The following is a 26,532-nucleotide window of genomic DNA, read 5'->3' as shown; positions in this document are numbered from 1 at the left end:
TATGATTAAAATGATTTATAAAGTGAAATTTTTAAGGGTGTCAGTATATTTTTGTTATTTATATAATAACATTCAATGGTTTTTTATCATTCAGATTATAATCTCTAAAATTAATTCAATCCAAATAAATGTACACTGGGTAGTTTAGTTTAGTTGCAAAGACATGTCAAAAGGTAATTATTATAGCCACACAACATGAGAAATTGCTTGCAAAAGTATAGAAATCAAAATAAAGAAAAGGTGAGAATACCTCAACTCAGATACCATTGGAAAGTTCACACCAATATAGTTAATACACAACCAATTATACAGAGTGTGACAACCCTATCTTTAAAGTCTAAGCTAGTTCCCTAATACTCATCAATTTACAAACTTCTTTAAAATTGTCATCCATTTCTGTCAATTCTAATAAAATACAGAGTTTATGTCCTAAGAAACTGACAAGCAAAGAATTAGTTCTGGTCTATATAGATGGATTTAGGTTGTAAAACTCAGCTGATCCATCCCTCTGAAAACTGTTGTTAGCACCAAGCTGTAATTTTGGACTTGTAATATGCCAAAATTACAAAATAAGCCAGTGCAATTACTGGTTTCACCCAGCAGCAACAGCATCAGCTCTAGGATTTGTATCCAGTAGTTGATGCAGCTTTGCACCAGAATTTGGTTTGTTCTCACAGAAATCACTCTCAGTGTCTGCACTTCTATCGTTAGAACTGGAATTATTAACTCTTGATAGCAAGTTCTCAGTACTCACAGGTGTAGACCTCTTGCTGTCAATGCTGTCCAAAATTATCTCTTCCCTTTGTCCCAGTTGAGTATTTATCAGTTTTTCCTGAGTCAAAATCAAAGAAGTATTCAATATACAGAATAACTATGAAATGTCACAATAATATGAAGGAAATATTATAGTAATACCCTCAATGCAGAATTTTCCATCCTCATCTGCTCAGAACCTTCAGTCAATTTAGTTATTTCTGACTTCAGTGAAACATTTTCAGCAGTTAACATCTCAACTTTTCGTGCCAATTCTTCAGTCTCGGCCTAAACAGAGAAAATATGAGCATTATTCATCAACTTTTCTCTTGTCAGATCAACCCTTTTCCTATTTAGTTTTTCAATTTCAATTTTTGAGGGCTACATGCAGGGAACTGATTAAGCATGTGATAGGAAAGAAACCAAGCAATTCATGTCTTTTACCAGGCAACAATAAAAAACTATGGAAGATTTGCAAGTCAACAAAAGAATAATTCATACCTGCTTCCTCAGCCTGGACCTTCTAGCAGATTCACGGTTAGATTGTTTCCTCCTCTCCCGTTTCAACTCACGCTCATTCTAAGATATCCAAACATACACACAGGAGATAATTTGCCATCAGTAAAAGATTGAGGGTGAAACATAATTATTCTAGTATGTTTCACAAGCATCTCTATGTACTAAACATCATATGAAACATTAGAATGAACCATTATCTGACCAGACCTGTAACCAAGCTTCAGGAGGCACAGCTGCACAAGGTTGTGGGGCACTCGTGAGATTTTCCTTAGAATGAACAGTCAAAGAGTTCCTAAGCTCCAGTGCTGTGGTCATACCTGAAGAAATTACAGGACCAACAAACTTTCCTGCAATACTAGCTGGGGTAGCAGGCATAATCATTTTCGAAGATGCAGTCTCTTTGGAAATCGGGCCATCTTGTGTCTCAGTTTTCCCTTCTCCATCTGCTTGTACAGTGTGATAAAATATAACCATCAAAACACATATTAAGTAAACAACTTAACTCCTCAAATTAATAGTTTAAGATGTTTAAATATCATGCAAGTGTGCCATTTTCTTCTCAATTTCTTACAAAAGGACCTCAAAAGCTTGACTGTATTTAGACTGAAATCCCGGTAAAAGGCCATCCAAGTATAATTGTGATCCAAGACAACTAAATCATTCATCAAGATGCAACAGTGAATAGGACTGTTAGAGTCATACCAGTGGTTGATGTTTCCTCTCGGCTTCTTTTCATTTTTGTTTGATTAGCCTGAACATACAATTATCAAATAGCATAAAAATTAACTCTTCAATTTGTAGAATCATTCTAAATGAAACACTGTTATTGCACAAGGACAAGAAAAAATATGTTAATAGTGAGAGTTTTCTCACCCCTGCAGTGTTGCCATCACTTCCATCGCTAGAACCCTCAGTATCCACACTGTTCATATAATCATAAAATTATTCAGTTACTCATCAACTAACTAGTATAAGTCCTGGACCAAAATTCTCTTACACGGGAGAAGAGGGAAGTAGAGTTCATTATGGTAATAATCATATAGAAGGAATTTGGATCAACAAACCTCTGTGACAGCCTGTTTTCAGCTCCAAGCTCAGCACTCTCTGCATTGCAATTGCCTATTGACATTGCAAGCCCATCAAATCCTTTCAATTTCTTCATTAATCCCTGATCAGTATTTCCAGATAATTTTGTCGGTGAATCTACACTTGAAGGAGTCCCAGCCTGCATCATTTTTCCATGTAAAAATCATCATAATTCATAGTATTCGGGGAATCATCATAAGATTAGGAACTAAGAAGACAGTTAAGAGACAATCAAAACTTACAGCAGGTGGAGATGGAACTCCCTGGCCGTGTGAATGTGTCCCCTACATTATACCAATATAATTTATGAGTACATAGAAAATTTTCCAATCACGAAGGTTTGTTATTACATTAAGAAGATCAAAGAATCAAAAGGTCAATAACAGCTGAAATGCACCCACATGTAAATAACATGAAAATATCAAGGAAAAAAGGAGTCACGTCTTCACATATTCCTAACCCTTAAAAGTAAAGATTTATAAATAAGTACACTTACAATAGCAACTGCAGGGTGAGTATAGACCCCTCCAGGAGGATAAAATGCTGCATAAGGGGGCCCATAAGGTGGCATCATAGGCTGGAAGAAACAATAAGTTGGCAAATTATTCATCCCTTCCATCTAGGATATATAACAGGAACATCCAAAAAAGCATAGAAATGGTAATGGTAAAACAAAATAAATGTTTCTTGGGGGCACTACCTGTGGCGGACCCCACATGAATGGGTGTGGAGCATGACCAGAAGCCACAGTCGAGTTGAAGTATGGAGGAATGTTGACTCTTGGCCCATAATACTAATATATGGCAAAAATGGTTAGCAATTCGCAAGTGGGAAAAAAATAATAGGTTTCATCAGATCATTGATTTAAGAATAGCTAAAAATAGAAATACATGGACTAAAAGTGTTGATTGATCAAGTGAGTTTACACTGCTACAATCTTCTATTGGGACAAAACTTAAACTACTAAATTTTTGAGATTACATTAAAGCTATTTAGCTAAAACAATGAGTTTGACATGAAGACTTGTGTAATTAAGGCACAAAGGAAATGATGGCAAGAGGTAGGTAACCTGCATGGCAGCCCAATCAGGATAGACATGAATGTTAGGCTGATTTGTCTGATTGGTCTGATCCTGTCAACAAGGTTAGAAATAAGGATTTAGGAAGACGCTTTACAAAATGTGTCCTCACACATAGTACATAAACCAGTTCTCAGCTTACCGTTGTTGCTGGTGAAGAAGGACTTCCAGTTTTAACAGATTTCCCTTCCTCACTGTTTCCCATGAGGCAATCACCAGAAGAAAAGCACCGAGTCAAATATGTCCCAACAAGTTTATTCAGCTGCATTCAAAGAAGCTATGTTGTTGTCAGTAAGAAAATGTTGCAAAAAAGACTCAAATATCATATAACAGGTTCTATCTAGCAACAGTATAATATCAGTGAAAATGTTGGTTTACTCTATTAATGACTTTGTTAGCATTCAGACAACATATACTACAAAATTAACCACTGCAGTTTGACATTATGCCGGTGTAAATATTATACAGATAGCATCAAACAAATACTGCACTTTTCTTGCAAAAAATACCACGGACAAAATGAATACTCAGTCAATAAGAGAATGGTAGAGGGTCAACTATGTCTTTTTGTACCCCACAGTGGATAGAAAGCGATGAACACAAACTACCAACGCATTACATAACAAATAAAACCCAAAAGGACAATCTGAGAACACAATGACAAAAAAGCCCTCCAAATCAAAAATATTTTTCCACTCTCATGGTGAGAGAGGACTATTGAGACTCCAGAATTTGCTACCGGAACCTCCATACTTTACAATTTACAGGCTTAACCCCTGATCCAAAATACCACCACTTCTTCCCTTGTTATTTTTTCCAGCTATTTCATAGAAGAAAACTAAATTCACACAAAAAAAAAAAAAATTCAAAACAAGAATCAAAACACAGAAGGCACCAAATTCAAATAATTTAGCTCATACAACACGAGATCCAGGGCATTCAAAACTCTAATCCTTTTGCTCCATTAAGCAGAACATATATTTGGAAAAAACAAAAATCACGCTATGCTTCCGTTTCTTGTTTCTATAAATTTTCTACCACCTTTTCCCTAATCATAAAACTTCAAACCCAAAAATAAAAATCAAATCTTTCTGAGCTAGAATCACAGCAAATTCCACGTACCTGATACCTGAAGGGATTAAGATATCAAACTCTTAACCAAAACAACGAAAACGTAAATCCCAGAATGAAAAAGCGAAAAACGAACAACAATTGGCTCTGGGGGTTGAAAATATCCTGAAATTAAGGTTTGGAGAAACAATTCCGGTGGTTCTCTATCTACTTTCTCTCTCTTAAAAAACGAGGGAAAGAGCTTGCTTGGGTTTCAGAGAGAGAATGAAGGGGTGGTGAAAAAGAAAGAGAGGAGAGAGAAGGGGCTATGTCCACGTCACCATACACGTGTCGTACACAGAAGCTTGCGTATGCCTACGCCGTATATACGATAGGTTGGGCGAGTGTGGTGGTTGTTGAGGTGGCCATTAATTTATTCCAGTGTCATCGCCATCGTACACGTGGTCATCTCTTGTGGGGCCCACACCAGTTTATCCGTCATGTGAGCTTACGTGTCTTTTGGATTTTAACACTTTCTTTATTAATTAATTAATCAGAAGATATTTAGTATTGCTAAAATTAATAAATATAGTACTTGATTGCAATTATCTTTCTTTCGAAAATGTTATTAAAATCAATGCTGATGTAATTGTACTGTTAATATTTTCTAAATAACAACTAACTGTTTATATTTATCCAGTGCAGGTATAGAAAAAGAAGTTGCAAAAAAAAAGTAGTATCAAGATATATTGAATAACAAACAAATATTTAGAAAATATAATTTTAATCAATTTGCTTGCATTTAAAATCTATATGCTATAGATTCTTTTAACATTTGAAAAGTGTTTCTTAATTCATTCTTTGAAACATGTGTTTTACTGTTTGTTAAAATATACTTTTATATTTCTTTCTTTTTATTTAACAAGTGTTTTTGCGATTTAATAATCTTTAATACATAGTGAGACATATAAGGATGTGAATTAAAAAAATTATTAGAAAATATTTTTTCATTAACAAACCTTCTAAATGTATTGCTTTTATATTGATTGAATATTTTTACCATAATGTTGTTACGTATTATTTGTTCTCAATATTTGGTTAATTTGTATTTTTACAAATTTTAATCAATATAAAAAATATGTTAAAGAGTGAGATTCTAAAACCTGCTAAAAATTGCATAGATTTAAGTGAAAGAATAATAACTAATTAAGTCTTTTGGTAAAATAAATAATTATGAATAATAGTTATATACATTTTTTAATTGACACATAGGACCATGCTAAATAAAACGTGCTGGAGTGGAAAAGAAATCTCTGTAGATACTTAACTTTAATTTTTGGGTGTATTTTAGTTAAGATTTGATTTTAATAATCTACTATAATAAATATGTCATTTAATTTTATATTAATAATCTTTAAATAATATTTTTTATATTTGATTTTATTTTTAATGAAACTGATTGGTGTTTTCTTGAAAGAAAGTCTATGAAGTAGAAATCTGATTAAACAAAATTTAATGAATCTTTCAAATCCACGAACAGCTGTTCACCCTTTACCCTGCTGACGCGGCATGTTTCAAAACCCTAACTTACTTAATATATATATATATATATATATATATATATTATAAAATATGTTTTTAACTAAAAGAAACAACCATATGCTTTTTTTTTTTCCTTAAATTTTATTGTGCAGGACTCGTCCGATTATAATTAGTATAAGATAAAGGGTTATTTAAGTCAATTAAAATAATATTTAAAATGCAAAATTATCAAATAGTTTGTATATAAGTAATTTAGAATTCAGTTTTAGCTAATCATATTTATTCTTCTCTATTTTTTTTATAGCCTAAGCCTAATCTTTGGTTTGCTAAGTGGCCTATGAAATATGTTTCAAAAATTGTTTCATTAATTGGATATGAAAAATAGCGTAGAATGAAATATGAATGAAAAAATGCAATGTGTTGAATAATTTGAGTATATAAGCATACGAGTTTGTTAGCTCCACTTTTTTTTTATCCAGTTATATTTCTAACTAAAATTACAAATATATTTGCCGTCAACAATATGACTCGTTTGTTGAGAGAGATTGTATTTGATGTAATTTTATCTATTTTTTGTATCATCTGGAAATTAAATTATTTTATCGATAAGTGGTCTAAAATATAAACTTTGGAATTGATTTATTCAAATAAAGTAATAAATAAAAGTATTTTAAAATTTTAGCATTTCACAGATTTTAAATTTAGTCTGAATGAATCTGATGTAGACATGAATACTGGGTACTCAATGAAGTACATTGTATAAATATGTTTTTGTCCAATAAATTTTAGAATTAGTTTAATTTTTAATTTTGGATTAATTTAGTCATTCATCTTTCGAACAGTATGAACAATTTAAACATAATCTTGAAATGCGTATCAAACATCAAATAAACCTAACAAAAGTTGATTAAAAAGACTAAATTCACTTATTTTAAAAGATGAAAGATTAAATTAGTCTAAAATTTTGAAATTGACCAAAAACATTATTAACTCTTATCACATTAGTCTTCAAATGAAAATACTACACGCAAAATAATTGTGACATTCTATATTAATATTCAAATAAAAATGAATGTCAATTTTAAAAAATAAATAAACATTAAAATCAATCATTTTAAATAAATAGAAAGATTAACTCTGTGTTTGGATCCAGACCCAGACTGTCGAAGATGGAAAGTTTAGGAAAAAAAGTTAGAAAAATGATAATTAAAATATTAATAAAATATGAAAAATGAAAAGAAAATTGTGTCACACTTACTTTTCAAAGATGAAGAAATTTGCATGAAAAGTAAAAAATAATATATTATAGGTAATAGTTAATAATTTATTTATAATTTTAAATATAAAGAATAAAGTAATATAAATAATAAATTGTAATTTTTAAATAATAATAATAAATTTATAATTTTTTATTTATTTAAATTAATTTATAATATTCTTTTCAAATTTATTATATCAATTAAATCAATCACATTATTCACAAACTTTCATACACTTTTTTTTTATTTTCCTTCATTTCTTATTATCATCTCCTCAGTCCAAAAAATCTCATCTTCACCTTTATTTCTTCTTAAATCTTCTTATTTTCACTCCTTTAAATCTATCATCTAATCCAAACCTGAATATATTTATTTTAATAATACGTTTTATAGGATATTAGCTCACTGAAATGTCAAAATTTACAGTGATATTTATTATGAATTTTATAAAAGAAATAATTAAAAAATAACTGTTATATAAGTATTTATCTGTATTCAAGAACCAAACACAGTAAAAAAGTGCAGTGGCAGGCACATCTTGCTTTCAGATGTGGAGAGCACTGAATGTATGATGCACGCAGCTGCAGCTTTCATTTCGTCTTTTAGGCACCAATTTCACCTTACATTTCTCATGTCACATCCTTCATCATCCCACTTTTTTTTTATTATGGAATTTTATTTATTTATGCAATATATATAATAAATATTTTCATGAAATATGTTTTAGTGTATATTTTTAATATTTGAATTAATATGAATTGGTTTATTAATAAAAAAACATTTTTTCACATAACTTATATTTTTTATTTAAAGCAAAAAAATTTAAATGTTGGTTTTATGGTGTAATTTCTCTAAAAGATTTCTTTGGTCATTTGATTTCTTATTTATTTTTTAAATTATGTAGTATTCATAATTTTTAATACATGTATCTTATTGAGTAATTTACTGGATAGATAATTAATGAGATGAGATGTTTAAATTTCAAACATTGAGTTTGTATATATTTTTGAAATATTTATGAGAGTCGAAGGAAAATTCACTTATAAATGATGTTTTGGAATCCATATTGTATTGTAGGAAGAAAGAAAATAATAATAATTTAATATTAATATAATAATAGGAGTAAAAAGTACAAAGTGAATAAAAGAGAGTGAGAGAGACCGTCTTTCATTGTTATCTTCCATTATTCTCCTCTTGTATACACAAGTCTCTTGTCCTCTTCTCTTTTTTTTCAAATTTTTTCTTTTATTATCTTTCGTTTAAGAAAATGATACATTGTTGAGTAGGTAGAGTTTGGAGGAATAATTTTGCGACAATTGAATTTTTAAATAGAATAAATTTCTATTTATTCTATTTAATTGTTTATTTTTATTTTTATAGTGTTTTAATCATATATTTTAGAAGGGATATTCGATAATAGTGATCTATCAATTCAATTTATCTTATATTAATTTTTTTATCTTATTTAGATACTTTGAAATATGTTTATAGTTGGGAGTAGCTCAATCTTAAGTTTGGAATTTAGTTTGTAACAAGTTGTTTGGAAGACTTTCATATTCAATGTAAATGTTTGTATATTAGTATTCTAATTATAATGTATGTTACTAGTTATGTAATGATGAAATTAATAGTACAATATCTACTAATTAGGGTCGCTACACATATCATTAAAAAAATAACAAAAAAAAAAGCATAATATAATATATAAGAGTGAATACAATTTTTATGAGATTCTATCTTGATGTAGGAGAGATGGTGTTTTTTTTTTAAGTAGAAGTTAAAATTGTATTTAATGTTAATATATAAATTAAGATTTCATTGTTTAATTATTTATTTCTTAACTTCGTTATCTTTCTAAATTATTTTTCTCAAATCCTCTTTTACTTCTCTTTAGTTTTTCTTTAGTTAATTATCGTATATTTGTTGATCCAAGAGTAACAATGAGACCTTAGTCAGATGCCGATCAATTTTGATCAATCAAGAAAAGTAAGAGCAAGTTTTTCTCTTTCCTCAAATCGCAAAGTCCTTTTTTCTTGTTTGTATATATGAATCTATGCTAGACTAAGTTCATAGATTGGGTTCATATTAATATATTTGATATATGAATAATATATCCTAGGTACAAGTTAAGACTTTTCTAGATTTTTTAGTTCTTCGAATAATTTCTTAAACAACACGATAATTAAGATAAGGGACTAATACATTGATTATATTTTAGTTAACATCGGAGTTTATCTGAATTTGTATCTTAAGTTGATGTTGAATGTTTTAAAATGAGTTGAAAGTTCAAATTTATTTAAAATGTGAGGTTTGTAGTGGTCATTTTTAATTAAGAGTTACCTTTGATTCGTCTGCATATGAGATAGTTCTATTTTGATGTTGTAAACATCTCAGAATAAATGTTTCAATTAAATTGATTAAAAATTGAATGAACATGATGAAATATTATATATTAAATTATTTATGGTATTTATTTCATAGAATGTCAAGTTATGATGATATCAAATTTGATGTGATGAAGTAATAACAGTTCTTATGCAATCACAAGATATTTTATAGATTTTGAAACATATTACCGGGTAAAATTAGAAAAATTTAATGATTAGATTCTTTCATTTTATTTATATTTTCTCTTTAAGTCGATGATTTTCACTTTAGTGAAAGTGAGGCTGAGATTAGACTTTTCTTGTTGGTGTATTTTGTTTAAGCAATAGTTAGTCATTCAAAACATGGTGATTTTTATTAAGCAACAACTAGTTTTTTTCTTTATATATATATATATATATATATATATATATATATATATATATATATATATATATATATTATGAATAAAGTTACAAATGTTTTATGATGAAAATGTAAGATATGAGGATCATAATGTTTATATTATTGATCAAAGTATTTTGTGTACATATTTAATTTTTTTTTTAGAACACTAAAGTTAAGAGCTTAAGTTGATTTTAGACAAACCAACCATAAAAAATAATTGAAATTGTGATGATTTTAAGAAAATATTATATTTTGATTTTGATTTTTTGACTTTTATTCTTCAGAGACTTTTAATTTAGTGTGAATTATTGACTTGTTTAAAAAAAATATATACATTAATTAATAATTCATAATTCATAATAAACTACATAAAAAATAAAGAAAAGAATGAAAGTAAAAAAAAAAAATGGAAGTGATATTATTATTATTCTGAATTTTATAATATCTTAGAGCACATTAAGGTATATGCAATTATTGATGTAATTTGTATTATGACATAAGATATAAGATGTAATTACCGAATTGATATTTACACACTTAACGAGAAAAAATATGATAAGAAATATTTGGTTATAAAAACTAAATTATAGTATGAATATCATTAAAAATATGTAACTAGTCATATCTAACTTCAATAATTAAAAATAACATTTATTAATCTTAAAGTAGAATAAAATAACATATTTTAATTGGAGGACCAAAATAAACATTACCCTAATTTAAACTGGGAAAAATATACTTAATTTAAATATAAATTATTCAACTTATTTGTAAAAAGAAAATTATTGAAGGATTATCTTAAAGATTGATATAAAAAATAAGATAGATTTGAAAATGATATGCAAGGTGGTGGGACCTAGTGTGTGGTGTGGCACATTATCTTGCTCTGATGCATCTCATCTCAATATATATAATAGAAAAGGATAATGAGTGAAGGCACACTCACACCTGTCACAAAATCTCTTGTGCGAAAAAGGTAAGGCAGGTGTCAAAAATTATGTTAATTTTTTATGATAATTTAAAGAAAAAAAACGTATTTAATCTTATAATAGTTTTTAATAATTATATATTCAGTACTTGTTCCGACAGCGACAAATTAAAAACAAATCTTTCTATCATGTTAAAAAAAAAATAGAATTCATTTTTTAAATGACATTTTTATTTTTTTAGAGATAAATGAATAAAGATTTATTTTTATAAAAAAATTTACTTTTACCTGTAATATTAATGTTTTAATTTCAAATTAATTAGATTAAGAGATAATATTGTATAATAAAAGTCGACATTCTGAGAGCATATTATTCTTAAAATTGTATTAAGATCATTCACAAGTTACAAAAAGAAAAGTAGAAAAAAAAAATGTTATTGTGCTGAAAGATGAAAAATAGAATACTTATTTAAAATCTGGTGATAAAACTGTTATCTTTAAAAATAAAAATGATATCTTTAATGCCTTGAAAAAAATTCCTTTAAGAAAAATATAATTAAAATCTTTTTTATTCTCGCTTTATCATATAAAATTAAAAATACTATAATTTAAAATTTTACAACCTGTGCTATTAAAATAAAGTAAATAATATAAATTAGATAAAAAACGTTTTTTTTTTATCAGAAAAGAAAACGTAAGGGCTTGCTTTTCGCGTGTGAATAAAATAGTGCATGAAATATAATGTAAGTGATAATTTAATTTGGTTTTATGTTTAAACTTTAAACCCATTAATTATATTTTCCTTCCTCCACCCCAGAGAGATTAAAATCTCTTCCTCCTTCTTCGAATCCTCCCTTCAAGATATATGTGCATATGGATTGAGTTTTTTCGCATGAGTTTATATACGGAGTTTATTGGTAGTTAGATTTTATTACTCAAGCGATTAACGAATTTAAAAAATATTTTATTTCATTCTAAATTTTAAATCAAATTATGATTAGACGAGTGATTTTAGGTTGTAGAAATTAGCTTGCATACTTATGATATTTGGTTACCAATTTATAATTGTTGAACAAACGAAATTAAGAATTTTTGTGGTAATAGTGTGAAGTTATATATAAAATCCTAGAATTTTGGTATTGGTGTAGATTTAGTTGATTTTTTGTGTAATATAAATTATGTTAATTAAATGGTATAATAGATTAATAATGATACTTCTTAATATGGCTATACATTATTCCATGTCAATATATGTGAATATGATTTCGGTATACCATTATATCTTTATATATGACCATATTAAATTGTAAATGGATTTAGAAGAGTGTAATACCTCAAATAAATTGATCAATACATTTTAAAATATGATTATATTTGTATATTATTTTAAGTTGTGGAATTGTAAATTTCTCAAGTTGTGGAATTGCTCGTTGCTTAGGATAAAAACAGTCTACAAGTCAAAAAAATTGAGTTAGGTTAAGCAAAAGGTCAAGATGATTAGGTTTGGACGAAGGTCGAGCTGAGTTGGTTGGACGGTCCGAGAGTAAGGTCAAGTCGGGCCAACATAGGAAGAAGGTCTAGCTAGGCCGACCTAGGAGGAAGGTTGAGCCCAACCAACCTGATATATTAGGGCCAACCAAGGACGAAGCTTGAGTAGGGTTGTCCCGGAATGAATGTCGAGCCAGATCGACCCGTGATGGAAGTTGAGCTTTGTCGGCCCGGGCCGAAGGTCGAGCAAATAAGTTTGATCTGAAGGTCGACCTTAGTTGGGTCGGTCTAATATAAAGGTTGAGTCGGGCCGAGTTGAGATGGTTCAAGCGAAAGGTCTAGTCGAACAGGGCCGGATTGAAGGCCACCTGGGTCGAAGGTCCAACTGGGTCGGCTTAGGTCGAAAGGCGATGTAGGGCTGACTTGGACCGGCTCAAGACAAAAGTCGAGTCGTGTCGGACTAGGCTGAAGGTTGGGTCGGGTCAATCAGGGCTGAAGGTTGAGTTCGGTTGGACCAGGTCGAAAGTCGAGTTTACCTAGTCGAAGGTCCAAAGGTCAAGTTTACTTGGCCGAAGGTTGAGGATTGAGCGGAGGTTGGTCCTGTCCAAAGGTGTGGTTGAGCCTATCTACGTCAAATCGATCGAGGTCAAATATGCTCAGGTCGAACCAACTGAGGTCAAATAGACTCGAGTTGACTTGAACCAAAAGTCGAGACGAATTGTTCCGAATTGAAGTTCAAGTTAAGTTAAATTAGACTCAAAGGTAGAGTTGAGTTCACATTAAATATAAATTAAATTGATTTATCCAAAAAAAAATTAAAATCTAAGATATTAAAAAAATTTCATTGAAACAAATTATTTAATTAATCAAAAGAATTCAAGTAATTCAACTACTAAATATTTCAATTTATTAAAATTTGTTAAAATCCCTCGTCAAAAACAATGTAAACGAAATCAATTTTACACACAAAACATAAAATTCACCAAGCATGATCAATTTAAGAAAAAAAAAATTATAATGTTAAAAAGTTGTATTTCTTGACTTTATATTAAATTATTAATATTTATATAAATACTATTTCGAATATATCTTGCAAATTGTTGTTGAATTTTATTAGCAAAATTGTTGATGTTATTGAATGAAAGGTGGACAGTGAGGAAGGCATAATATAACCTTGTATGAGTATAATGTGTATTGAATTATGAAATGAATGGATAATATATATCCAAACTTTTATTGATGACCAAATCACATTGAAGGTAGTCTTAAGTGGTGAAAAGTGGATGAAGACTCTTATCACTTATCATATAGTGAAAGGGACACTAAAAACTAAATGAGTGTGTAAGGAGCTACCTTCATGGAGACTTTGAAGTGCAACAAAATAGAAAATCAAATTCAATGATTAAGTATACAATAATATATTATTAATATTGGTCTTATATATTCAAATTCAATACAATCTTTCAAAATTCATATATAATAATGTCTTATTTGTTTTATGGTGCTTTTGGTAAATAAGTATGATAACCTTATTAAATGAGTAGTAAAATTTTCCTTAATAATAATAAAACTGTAAGACTTTTATTATTATTATTTTTTTGTGTATGTGTTATCTTTGAATAGTGATCATATTTTTTACATGGGAGAAGATAATAGTTAAGATATTGGACCATGGTCATAATAATTGATGAGGATATATGTTTCAAATTTGTTTTTATTTTAAATAATTTTATATTTAAACTAATTTTATATCTTCTAAATATTAATAAAGAGTTGAAACCATCATTTCTTTTTCAATTTTTACGGTCAATCTTATAACTTCAAAGTAGCAGAGTTAAACACAAATTTAATTACTTCAACAACATGTTAATTTTTTATGTTATTTTTCCAGTTTTAAAATTATAAAACAAAAGAATCCAAGCCAGTTAAAAACGCATTGGAATGAGCCATGAGGATTTGAAATTAAATTTTATTTTAACTAATTTGACGATATTTTAAAATAAAAAGATAAAATTGTTAAATTATTTATATGTAAGTGGGATGTCGGTGAAGGTGGTCCAGTCAAAAAGAGAGTGGTGACGTATGTCTAATGCGTTGTGAATGAATGATTGATACGATGGAAGTTGTTTGTTGCGTACCCAACTCAACACATTTTTTCTTCGTAAACATTCTTTTCACACCAAATCTGTTTTCTACCACCAATATCAATATATCAAAATAAGTTTACTAATTTTCCTCAAATCCTTACATTTTAATTTTAAAAGATAAAACAAGAGAATTAAACGAGCAAAAGATAAGTAAATGATTAAAAATTAAACTTTAAACATAACACAATTTAATAAAATATGTTTATAAAATCAGGTTTGTATTTTATATATATATATATATATATATATATATTTATATATATAAAAGAATGACAAAAAGACTTGTGATCCCGGATATTCGCTGTGGCAAATAGTTAGTATCCGCAGGTAGTGGGTAGCGGATATTTTAATATCCGCTTATAAACGGGTCGGGTGCAGATATCATATTATCCATACCTGCGAATATCGTTATCCGCAAAAAAATTAAAATTAAAATTTAATTTATATTTTCTTAAGTTAAATTTAATTAAAATTAAAATTAACCGTATATTTTATTATGTTAAATTTAATTATAATTAAAATTTAATTATAATTAAAATTTAATTTAATTTTTTATAATTTTTTATTAAAAAATTTTATAAAATATATATTTTTTAAAATATTTGTGGGTATCGGATATCTATATGTACCCACAAATTTTAAAAATATCCGCATGTATTTTTAAGCAGATATCCGACAGATAAATGGACTAGTAGCGGGCGTTTTTTCTTTTGCAAGTCGGATTGCGGGTAGGCACTATCCATATCCAACCCAACTCGTTGCCATCCTTATATATATATATATATATATATATATATATATATATATATATATATATATATATATATATATATATATATCACAAGTTTTAATTGATGTAAGAATTTTAATACATTCTTCTCGTTCTGAAATATATAGATTTTGAAAACTAGACATAATGAGATTTTAAGTTAATTTTATATCAGAAATCTTACATCGATTAGAAATAAAACAATTCTATAATATATAAAGAGTGAAGAGTACAAATCAAAACTTATAAACTTATATTATAAAATTAAGTTAAACTTAAAATTTATTTTTTATCATAAATAATTAATAAAGAAGCTTTCGTATGAAATTATAAACTAAAATCTTATTTTGTCATGGTTTTAAAAGGAAAGTATAGAGTAATTTTGATATTCGTGTGTTTGTCGGAGAAAACGAAAATATAAAATATGGTCATTTTGTTTTTGGTTCAGAATAAATAATGAGAACTTTATTATATTAATTTCTTTAAACACTTGACGATAAAATATATAATTTTCTTAATTTTAAAAGATTTTAATTGTTTGTAATGAAACCAGTAACATCCAGTTTTTTCTTTATTTATTATAGAGAGATGATTTACAAAAAATAAAAGTAAAATTTTTAATTTATATTTAATGTTGAACTAATTTTGTGGACAAAATCTAGTGACAATTTTAAATTTTGTTCTCTTAAACTCTTGAGAGTTTTTTTTTTATTCAGAAGTTCCAATTTACGTGACAACAAAATTTAAAACAATATAATTTAATCAAATTTTTGCTTTTAATAAATTTTCTTTTACCTCATGTTGCATTTTTTTTTCTAGTGATGCTTGCATGTACAATTTTTATTAATTACTGATAAGATTTAGACGGAATATATTTACTTTTGTTAGTCTTCATATTTAGTAATTAGTTTGATTTTTTAATCATATTTTATGGGAATAAATTAGTCTTCATACATAAATGATTTAATTATGCATGTTTATTTAGTTATGTATGTTTATGTTTTGTAAGTGAGTTTTAGGTTACTTTAATTAACAATTGTTTTGAATTCTATGTAGTAGAAACATAAAATTTATATTTGAATTGAATTAGGTAAAAATTGTTTGTTTATTTGATATATAGTGTATGGAGTTTGACTTAAGCACCATAGTATCTATCAAAGAATTGGACTCTCAATTAACATTAAGTGAATGTATTTAAATTTCTTCAAAAATATAAAATTCTTATATGTGTTACGTAAATAACCAATATTTACACATGCACGTGCCTTGCACATGTTAGGTTTCCTTTATAAAATACACACGCTAAGTTTCTGTATGCAAGTATCAGTGTAATATGAATTGAGGTTCGGTTTACAAACTAATGATGAATATATAGGTTTTACGATGGTTAAAAACTTTTAAACTATTTTACGATATTATTAAATGAAAAATTCTCTTATAGGATATGATATTAGAGTGATAAAAAAGAGACTAGAGTTTGAAGAATAGATATTTTAACTTTTTGTTTTTATTAACTACTATATTCCTATTGCAACATTTAAAGTAGTTTTTTTAATTAATTAATTTTATGACATGTTTAAAATTTAAAGAAATCGAGTGTTTGATACAAAAGATATTTATTGAAAATGGAGAATTTAATTTGTCATCTTAACTATATATTTTTTTGAATTGTCTTAAAATAAAAAAATGATATTTATGACAATTAACATTAATTAAAAAAATCTAAATATGACGCTACTTTGTTAAAGCTAAGATCACATAAAATTTTAATAAAATTATGGCTCAACTCATTCTATTGAGTTAAAACAATTATTTCTACAAACGAGATATTTTACTTTGGAATGAGAAATTAAGAATTAAAAGAAGTGAGAAATTGAAATGATATTTTAATTTTAATAATATGAAACCAGAAATGATGCTGCGTTGCATGTGAGTGGGCCTAGTGGGGTGTGACGCGTGCATTAAAGGAAACACGTCGATAGAAACGCTGACCGTTGATTCTGTGTGGAGATGCGATTTTTGCGGTGGATTTGCGCTGTGACGTGTTTTTCTTTTCTCTTCCAATGCCTTCCTTTTTCGCTACCGACAAAATGACGTGTCCCCACATTCACATGCCCTTTTCTTTACTACCTACATACGGTGGGGCCCAATCCATCTTTTATGGACCATTTTACCCTTTTGTTTTTCCATGTCCACATTTTCAAATATGAATGTGGTAGCATAGTAATATTGTCTGTTACTCTACCGTACAAGAGTACATTTTCTGTGCTGAGTTTTTTTTTTTCTAATACTGAATATTAAAATTTATTATTTTAATATTTTAAAAATAATTGTAATATATTTTAAAATTTTAAAATTAATTATCATTAATATATTTTAAAAACACTACAGGAACAACATAAAAAAAATCAATAAAAAATTTAAACTCGTCGAACAGTCATCCAACAAACATGACTCTTATATCGACTCCTTCAAGAAAGTAATTTCACATATTTAATTTGAACAATGATAACGATTTTAAAATAATTTTATTAAAATTAGTGTACCTAAATTTAAGGCTGATTTTAAGATTGACTTTGACAATTCACTAAATTAAATTTGCCTTTTCTAGTCTAACTCATTCATTTTTTTTAATCAGGTTTTGATCAGTTAACTCACGGTATTAGTAAAACAAGAATTAAGGTTAAGCCTAGGTTGCATTTTTTTTTTTAAATAATAAGGTGGATGTTTTTCGCTTGAGTTGTGATAGTTCTTGGAGTTCATTTTTTTATTCAATGGAGATAGTGTGTGAACTATTAGAATTAAAAAGTTATCTGTGTTCACGGAACGTTATTTTTACTGATCAAGCATTATTTTAAGGAAAATAGATCGAAGTAAATGTTTTTGTCATTTTTTTTACCTAAAAATATCATAAGAATGTGTAGATTCTTGTTAGAAAGAGAAGAGCGAAAAAATATAACAAATTTCTATGAAAAAGATTTTACATTAATCAAATACATTATAATAAACTAAATTTATTCTATTGTATTTAATACAAATACTCACTAAAAACTGAAAGTCAAGTTTGTTGATAAAGTTAGATCACACCTTAGATAGGTGCTGGAATTTATTATTAGGATTAGTAGTACCACATTTTCTTTCAATGTTTCAATTTTTTATTTTTAGAAAATATTATTTTTATCATTTATATTAACAATGTTTCATTTGCTTGTAGAGATGTAACTATTGAGATTCATGTTAACAATAACACATGTAATTAAAATAAAAATTTTATTATCAGAAAATCTCTTATTAATGATTAATTTTAATAAAAAAAATAATTTTAAATATTAATTTATAAATTAAAATAATTTCTAAATTGGTCATTAGAATGAATTAATTTATAATTTGATTATTACATGTGAAAGTTTATTTTCTATTTTTTCTATAATATCTTTTTAACACCTTAAATTAAGTAAACTTTTATTTTATTCCTCTAAATTTTAAGAACAATCTTTTAATCTCTCAAATTTTAAAAATAAATTTTTAGTCCCTTCAATATAAAACTGATTTTTTTTTTTTAGTTTTAAATATAAAACTGATATGTACTTTTACTTTTACAGTGAAAAAGGTGAACTAAAAACTCTAATTGATCCTTTACGTCAATATTGACCCATGACATCTATGATGATTTTTTTTCTTTTTAAATTTTATGAATAGATTTAAGTAATGAACGACATGATTCCCAGAAAAACTAAAAGTAACGTATTGAATAATATTTTAAAATAAAATTGGATGCCATTTTAAACCCCGAAATCTAATGAAAAAAATTAAATAAAACGGTTAAAATTTGTTCAACAACGTTAACTTTAAAAACAAAAATAAATTATTTCCAAAATAAAAGACTTAAATTTCTAAAATGTTATTTTATTAAATTAAATTATAGAGAGCCAATTGACCCAATTCTCCACGTAGAATGAAATGGACGAACTGTCTTCTCCTCAAGAAAAGAAAGTCTCACTTATGGAGTTTTTCCATTGGGCTAGCTCGGCCCATCTATTCATGGTAAGTAGATAAAACTACTTTTGTCACTCTACCAAACAAACGTAATCATCACTCCAAATATAAATTAAAAATTACCTCAAAATACTGAATATATATATATATATATATATATATATATATATATATATATATATATATATATATATATATATATAAAATCGAGATGATCTCAGATTAGATAAAACAACATCGCATAAAATAAATTAACATGTCATTAAATAAATTAATGAAAGTAATTATGAATATTCATTACAACTTTCATCACGCACATATCTATCTTGAATGTTGAAGTGTTTTTTCAGACACACCACCCTCAGATTAAGACTACACCTGAATAAATACAAAAGATAAACAATATTGATAATACAAAAAAAATTCTTATTTAATTGATTAATATATATATATATATATATATATATATATAGTGAGAGAGAAAATTTTGATTCATAATAATAATAATAATAATAATAAAAAAAAAAAAGATAAATTTCCAGAATCTTCTTAGAGTTTTTGGATGTAAACTTAATATATGTTACTAATATCACTTTTTTTTTTCAAATTAGTGAATGAACATTTATCATTCTCAGAATTTATATATATGAGATCATAAAATCGTGATGAGAAGTTATTTAGTAAACAAATATGTTAAGTGAAATCCAAATGAAACATAAAAAATAATAATAAAGCTAAAATCGTGTCAATTTATATTTATGTGTTTGGTTGAATTTGTAAAATAACAATAACTTTCCCAATAGAGAAGTAGGTTGAAGTGTTGCTACATGCATGCAATAGCATATGATAGGAAATCAACCTATTTTAAATTCTAAAGCATTTATTGTGTTTGTTAATTAGTTAACATTAGTTTACTTAATTGAATGTTTTAGCATCGAATACATAGAAAAGAAAATGACCCTATGCTCCTATAGTTTTATAAATGTCCTTATCCTTAGCTCCTTTCAGCAGAATTAGATTTTGCGACAACTTTAAAGCTCATAGTAAAAAATGAGTTATTTCTAGAATCATATGAATTTGTATGTCGAAAGCTTTTAGCCTTTTATATGCTTTGTAGGCAAGTTCATCTTCCATAGGTTTGTTAAGTAGTCACTGTTCTAATAACCTATTCAATGTTTTGGCTTTATCTTCAGAAGCATTCAGTTCCTATAATATGGGTCTCCCTTTGCTACCTTTATCAAAGTGAAGAAAAAAAAAAAGAAAAAGAAAAATGGGTACCCTTAAGGTGTCCAAAAGTTCATGCACATTTTCAAAATTCTTAGTAATTTGCATGGTGGCATTTTCTTTGGTTGATTCAAGTTATTGTAAGTGTGATTTTGGGGGCATCTTCAATTTTGGGGATTCAAATTCGGATACGGGTGGGTTTCATTCGGCCTTTCCTGCACAACCTGGTCCCTATGGAATGACTTTTTTCGAAAAACCAGTTGGTCGTGCTTCTGATGGAAGACTCATTCTTGATTTTCTTGGTAATGAATCAATTCTTATATTAATATTTTGCATCGTGTTTTTCTGTTTTTTATCATTGATATGTTATCGGTTATAAATTAATATACCTTTTATTTATATATATATATATATATATATATATATATATATATATATATATATATATATATATCAGAGTGGTTTTATATACAATGATTTCAGCTTAAAAATCTTAAAATCATAAATTTATGATTCCCGGTACAAATCTCTCGTGCTGAAGATATAAGATAAATTTATTATTTTGGGTATAAAAGGATAATTTGATAGTAGTCCGATATCGAATGATATTATAGGTTTTAGATGACTTTAATCGATTTAATTACTCGGATAATATTATCGATTTTAAAAATGTATCCAGTATCAATTTTTGTAAACATATTTCAATTAGGTCTTAGTAAAAAAAAATTATTAATGTTGTTAATTTTATTTATGATTTTTATCATTAAATTTTAATATATATATATATATATATATATATATATATATTTGTAAGTTATTTTAAATATCAATACAGTTAACCGTGTTAATAATTCTTTTTTATTCTGAAAGGGACCTAACTGAGACATCTTTTTAAAAGCTGTGACTCAATTGATATTTTTTTTAGAAAAATACCAAACTGACGCATTCAAATGAAAGGATGAAAGTGGATACCATTCGACTAATTAAATTACTCTAATACTATCTTAACACATCACTGTAAAGATTTACAACTATTTATAAAGTATAAATTTATTTTATCTTTAAACGACGTAAAATCTCCACCGTAACGAATTTCTAAGAAGGCCAATTCTACGGAATAATATTTGATATTGAACATGCAGCTCAAGGTCTAGGACTTCCATTTTTGAGCCCATATCTTGAGTCAATTGGATCAGACTATAGCCATGGAGCTAACTTTGCATCTTCAGCTTCCACTGTGATTCCTCCCATTGCTTCCTTCTCTCATAGTGGGCTCAGTCCCTTTTCCCTTTCCATTCAACTCAACCAAATGAAGCAATTCAAAGCCAGAGTTGATGAATTTCATCAAATAGGTACACACAAAACTGTTACTATAAATTTATATTTATTTTATCTAATAATGATACACTCACCTATGAACCTTGCTTTGCATGCACCACACAGGAACTACATCATCATCTGGTATTCCTTCACCAGATATATTCAAAAAGGCCATTTACATGTTAAATATTGGCCAAAATGATCTCACTTCCAAAATAGCAGGCACTGGTACTATTGATGGAGTCATGGACACCTTTCCTCAAATTGTTTCACAAATTAATGATGCCGTCAAGGTTTGAAGTACATTCTCCATTTTATGCAGTAACTTTTTAGAAGACTTTCGTGTGTAATTTTGATTCATGTTAACAATTTCAAAGCTGAGTCTAAATCCCACATTAATATGAGTTGATTGAGAAAACTTTCAAAATTGAATTTGGAAGAGATTTTCTACATTGATTTTTCTTTCATTTTCTTTCATCTTATCAATACTTTGCTCTGTTTTCTGTAACATTATTTGTATAAATTTTTTGTACTCATAAAGTTTGTGTTTTTAGGAGCTTTATGCACAAGGGGCACGCACAATTATGGTATTCAATCTTGGTCCTGTGGGATGTTATCCGGGATATTTGGTGCAGCTTCCTCATGCTGTTACTGATTTTGATGAGTTTGGATGCATGGCTTCATACCAGAATGTTGTAAATTATTACAACAAATTGTTGAAGGATACATTGAGCCAAACCAGACAAAGTTTACCAGATGTTTCCCTCATTCATGTAGACACTTACTCTGCTTTGTCGGAGCTCTTTCACCATCCCACACTTTATGGTACAAACACATTCCCTTCATTTATTTATCTCTGCAGTTCTTCTAACTGGGGATTTCAAATGGTTGAATAGCATTACCAAGTTTTATATGCTGCAATTATACACCATACATGCTGATTTAACATGTGCAACTTTGGTTTATGGTTCAAGTTTGTCTTTTTCTTTGAACAGGGTTTAAGTATGGTACCAAAACATGTTGTGGACATGGAGGGGGTGACCACAATTATAACCCTAAAATTTTGTGTGGTAATATGCTAGCAAGTGCTTGTGCTGAACCTCGAGAATATGTGAGTTGGGATGGGATCCATTTCACAGAAGCAGCAAACAAGATTGTTGCAAATGCTATTCTAAATGGTTCTCTTTTTGACCCCCCTTTCCCTCTCCATGAACTTTGTGATCTACAACCTATTGCTTGATCCAGTGCTTGCAACCAAAGCTCTTTCTTATGTAGCAGTTTAACTATTTTTCAATACTCAGCTGTCAAATTGTTAAATAATGTTTCGATTTATGGGGTGTTGTTACTTTCATCCTTGTGTGTTGCAGTTCAATAAAAAACATGGTACTTATTGGTAGCATTACTGTTTGGAGAAAAAAAACATGTTATCATATAAAGGTTGGACTTTGGTTATATATGGTATCTGATATGAACTACTCTGCTTCATGTTATGCAGAAAATGATTAACATCCAGAGTTTATATGAGTGTGCTGTAGTGCTTTGATTTGAGTTCCAATAAAAATTTCTTAAGGTTTGAGTTTTAATGATTCTCACTTTTATTGATTTAAGAAAAACTAAAGGGTGTAAGACAGAAATCAAGCTACACAATGTACTTCGTGTTCAAATATAGACAACAGAAGAGAATACATATTCCTAAAAAGAAACTGAAGTGAAAAGAAAACATGAAATAGAAGTGCTATTAACAGCTATGGTGGTAACTACATGAATATAGGATAGTTTCTGTTGTTGTTGACTAAACAATTGTTTTGTTGATAAAGGATAACATTTATGTACTCATCCGTTTGCACAAAGTATCACAAGTGATATTAATGCACATTTTAATTCTCAAGGATTGGTTTGGTTCTGAGCGATGAAGCTAATGGTAATTTAGTTTCTCCAATCCAGAATGTGTCAAAAAGCTCTTCCCCAGCTGAATTTTTCTCCATTTTTCTTATTTTTCTCCTCTTGATCTCCATAACCAAAGCTAACAAGATCAAAGCCAAAACAACCAACCCAATGAAACCTATTACAAACCCCAACACCCACCATGTGGCAAATCTCTTGCCATGAGTGTGAAGTTCATTTGGAAAAGGAATTACAAGAGTGTAATGTCCTTGTCTGTGTACTTCACAAACATATGGCTTAGTCATGTTCTTGAATTTCACCAACCCATTATCAGAAAACTTAGCACAAAGAGGAGTGTGATTTCTCCCACGTTCATCAGCAAGAGGAAACCAAATTTTGATGGGATCACCATGAATGGCAAAGTTAATCTTCTGATCCACCAATGCTGACTCTGAAGAACTGTAAGCCATGACACCAAAAACTGGAGCCACCATTGTGTGGTTAGGCACATCGTAGTAATGAGAAGAACAATTACCTAAGTTTTGATACAAAATGGCTATTCTTTTGTGGCTTGGCCGAGACATGATCCGTGGCGGAAGGTTGAAGAAACTGTAGTTGGTTCCTCTTGACCATAAAGAAAAACTGCGCAATCTAACGACTGAAACTTCCATACCTGTTAAGTTTGAAGGAAGGGAAACATTGTAGAGAACACCTGTTCTAGGATTTTTTATCCCTTCATTTGCTTGCATGCGAAGAAAGGAATCCAGTGATTTACGATCAGAATAAGTGTTCAAGCCTTCAACAAGAGATGATGAAAACAAACACACAATTACCAATGCAACTTGCCACCATCTATGAGGCCCCATGAATGTCACCCCAGAAGCCTTCTTTTGTCTCTAATGTTCAATTCTTGAATGATTTTCAAGGAAATCCATGCATGCACTAAACCCATTGAGGCTCTTACGATGCAGTAGTAATTTCACTGCTCATCAATGGAAAAGGATGAGTTTTCTCACTACCAACTTTCTTTTCCTCTAATTTTGTTAAAGATATAACTAAATGTAACTCACAATCAGAATCCTTCCCTAACCAAGTATTATGCCAAACTTTGGTTGAGAAGCTACATATAATATAACAGACCAGAATCTGTTTACAACAAGACTTGGTTTTCTTCTATTAACACATAAGAAAACATGTACAAGGTTCTTTGATGATGTGATGAAAGACACACTATGGATTTGGTTGAGAAGTTACATCTATACCATGTTATGAAAATGATTAGGTTCCAAAGTGAAACAAGAACACAAGTCTGAATTTTTCAACTCTTGTTATATGTATGTGGAGATCTATTGGAGTTTGTTGTGCCTAGAAATGAGAGGTGTATGTGGAAGAATGCGGGTGTAGGGAAATTAATGAGGCGATGAAATATGAGTGAAAATGTTGTGTTGTGATGACATTGGTCAAAGAGAGAAAAGGGAAAGAATGAGTTGGTGAACACATGTGCCAACCAGGACTTGGGTGTAACAGTCTGATACAATACATGGGGCGGAAGCTATGCAACTCCAATGCCTATTTTAGGTAACAAATTAGTTTGAGTTTTAAATTACTACTATTATTCTCATTGATCTAGTGAGGTTAAACATATTGTTAATTAATTACTGAGATGACATTCTTTAGGTAAAATTTCAGGTTTTAATTTCCTGATAGATAGAAAAGAAAATGGTTAAAAAGAGGTTTTCTCTTAACACATTAAAATTAATCATTACCAAAACAGTGGATGTTTATAAAAAATGTTTTTTTTAACAAATTCTATAACTAAATCTTGTTCAAAATATAAGTATTACTAGTATTTCTATCGAATTTTAAAGTTAAAAATTATAGTATATTTATTAAATTAATTTAAAATTATAAAAGTATAATTAAATTTAATATAAATTTTATTTTATAAAATTCAATAATAATATTTTAATTGATTTTATAATAAAAATGTATTTAAGTTATTTATATGTATTTTTAATAAAATGTATTATATATAACTATTTTAAATAATATATTAAGATTTAGTTAATTAAAATTAAGAAATCAAATTTAATTTTGAATGAAATATTGAGTAAAAAATATAGAAAAATATAATAGTTGTTTCTCTAATAATAAAAATGATGGACGATATAGAAATTGTTGAGTAGACTTAATAAAGATACAAACATTAGTCAGATAGTACTCACTTTCTTCAGATGTGTGTCAGTTTGGTACTCACTTTTCAAAATTTGTCAATCGAATCCCAACTTTTGAAAAAATGTCTCAATTAGGTTCCTTTCACTCTTGTAAGTCATTTTAAAATCGATACCATTAATGACGTTAATACTTTTTTTCTCAAAGGGACCTGATTGAGACATCTTTTCCAAAATTAGGACTCAATTGACATCTTTTTAAAAGTGGGTATGAAACTGACATATCCAAACAAAAGTGAGTATTATCCGACTAATTACACCTAAATCAGTGGCGGATCTTGACCAACATTGTTGAGGGAGCCAAAATAATACATCCAAAATTTATACATTTAATTATTAGCATTAATACCGTAAAAATGAATATATAACTTAGTATAACAATAAGCTATATCATTAGCGGGGAATCAAACCACACCTAAAATCCAAAAGAAAAATCGATGATAACCAAACCACACTTAAAATCCAATTATAAAAAACACATAGTAC

The 26,532-nt window shown here is 28.2% G+C and overlaps 3 protein-coding genes across 7 annotated transcripts; 1 reads left to right on the top strand and 2 right to left on the bottom strand.

Annotated features, from left to right (window-relative positions):
- Positions 1-230: 230 nt before the first annotated feature.
- LOC114167385 (common plant regulatory factor 1-like) lies at positions 231-4,776 on the bottom strand. Of its 5 annotated transcripts, XM_028052471.2 has the most exons (14): positions 4,559-4,772; positions 3,579-3,713; positions 3,428-3,490; positions 3,059-3,151; positions 2,855-2,935; positions 2,601-2,642; positions 2,337-2,497; positions 2,146-2,194; positions 1,975-2,023; positions 1,590-1,715; positions 1,480-1,505; positions 1,255-1,332; positions 916-1,041; positions 231-832 (listed from the first exon to the last, which is right to left on the bottom strand). In XM_028052471.2, exons 2-14 carry the CDS (start codon positions 3,702-3,704, stop codon positions 593-595), a joined length of 1,260 nt encoding a protein of 419 aa, XP_027908272.1. In that variant the 5' UTR covers positions 3,705-3,713; positions 4,559-4,772; the 3' UTR covers positions 231-592. The 5 variants fall into 5 exon arrangements, with proteins under 5 accessions (XP_027908272.1, XP_027908270.1, XP_027908271.1 ...); XM_028052469.2 differs by having other exon boundaries at positions 1,480-1,715; positions 3,579-3,698; positions 4,559-4,776; XM_028052470.2 differs by having other exon boundaries at positions 1,480-1,715; positions 3,428-3,484; positions 3,579-3,698; positions 4,559-4,776.
- A 15,844-nt stretch (positions 4,777-20,620) lies between these two features.
- Positions 20,621-23,383, top strand: LOC114166598 (GDSL esterase/lipase At4g01130-like). The gene is made up of 5 exons (XM_028051345.2): positions 20,621-20,913; positions 21,754-21,963; positions 22,055-22,224; positions 22,486-22,756; positions 22,927-23,383. The coding sequence occupies exons 1-5, from the start codon at positions 20,658-20,660 to the stop codon at positions 23,169-23,171; spliced, it is 1,152 nt and encodes a 383-aa protein (XP_027907146.1). The 5' UTR covers positions 20,621-20,657; the 3' UTR covers positions 23,172-23,383.
- Positions 23,384-23,743: 360 nt separating this feature from the next.
- LOC114166600 (uncharacterized) lies at positions 23,744-25,363 on the bottom strand. The gene has a single exon (XM_028051348.2). It carries the CDS (start codon positions 24,679-24,681, stop codon positions 23,809-23,811), a length of 873 nt encoding a protein of 290 aa, XP_027907149.2. The 5' UTR covers positions 24,682-25,363; the 3' UTR covers positions 23,744-23,808.
- Positions 25,364-26,532: the final 1,169 nt, after the last annotated feature.

This window comes from Vigna unguiculata, chromosome 10 (genome assembly GCF_037176805.1).
Source record: "Vigna unguiculata cultivar grain cowpea cultivar isolate G323 ecotype 2 chromosome 10, ASM3717680v1, whole genome shotgun sequence".
NCBI classification, from domain to species: domain Eukaryota; kingdom Viridiplantae; phylum Streptophyta; class Magnoliopsida; order Fabales; family Fabaceae; genus Vigna; species Vigna unguiculata.
The sequence above is the reverse complement of the archived record's forward strand: the minus strand, read 5'-3'. Positions and strand labels throughout refer to the sequence as shown.

Excerpts from the sequence above, each read along its gene's own strand:
- LOC114167385 (XM_028052467.2), bottom strand. The coding sequence starts at position 3,704 with ATGCAGCTGAATAAACTTGTTGGGACATATTTGACTCGGTGCTTTTCT. Across the intron at positions 1,716-1,974 it reads AGAGGAAACATCAACCACTG|ATGGAGAAGGGAAAACTGAG; the intron begins GTATGACTCTAA and ends CTGTACAAGCAG. Across the intron at positions 1,042-1,254 it reads GGTCCAGGCTGAGGAAGCAG|GCCGAGACTGAAGAATTGGC; the intron begins GTATGAATTATT and ends TTCTCTGTTTAG.
- LOC114166598 (XM_028051345.2), top strand. The coding sequence starts at position 20,658 with ATGGGTACCCTTAAGGTGTCCAAAAGTTCATGCACATTTTCAAAATTC. Across the intron at positions 21,964-22,054 it reads TGATGAATTTCATCAAATAG|GAACTACATCATCATCTGGT; the intron begins GTACACACAAAA and ends TGCACCACACAG. Across the intron at positions 22,757-22,926 it reads TCACCATCCCACACTTTATG|GGTTTAAGTATGGTACCAAA; the intron begins GTACAAACACAT and ends TTCTTTGAACAG.
- LOC114166600 (XM_028051348.2), bottom strand. The coding sequence starts at position 24,681 with ATGGGGCCTCATAGATGGTGGCAAGTTGCATTGGTAATTGTGTGTTTG.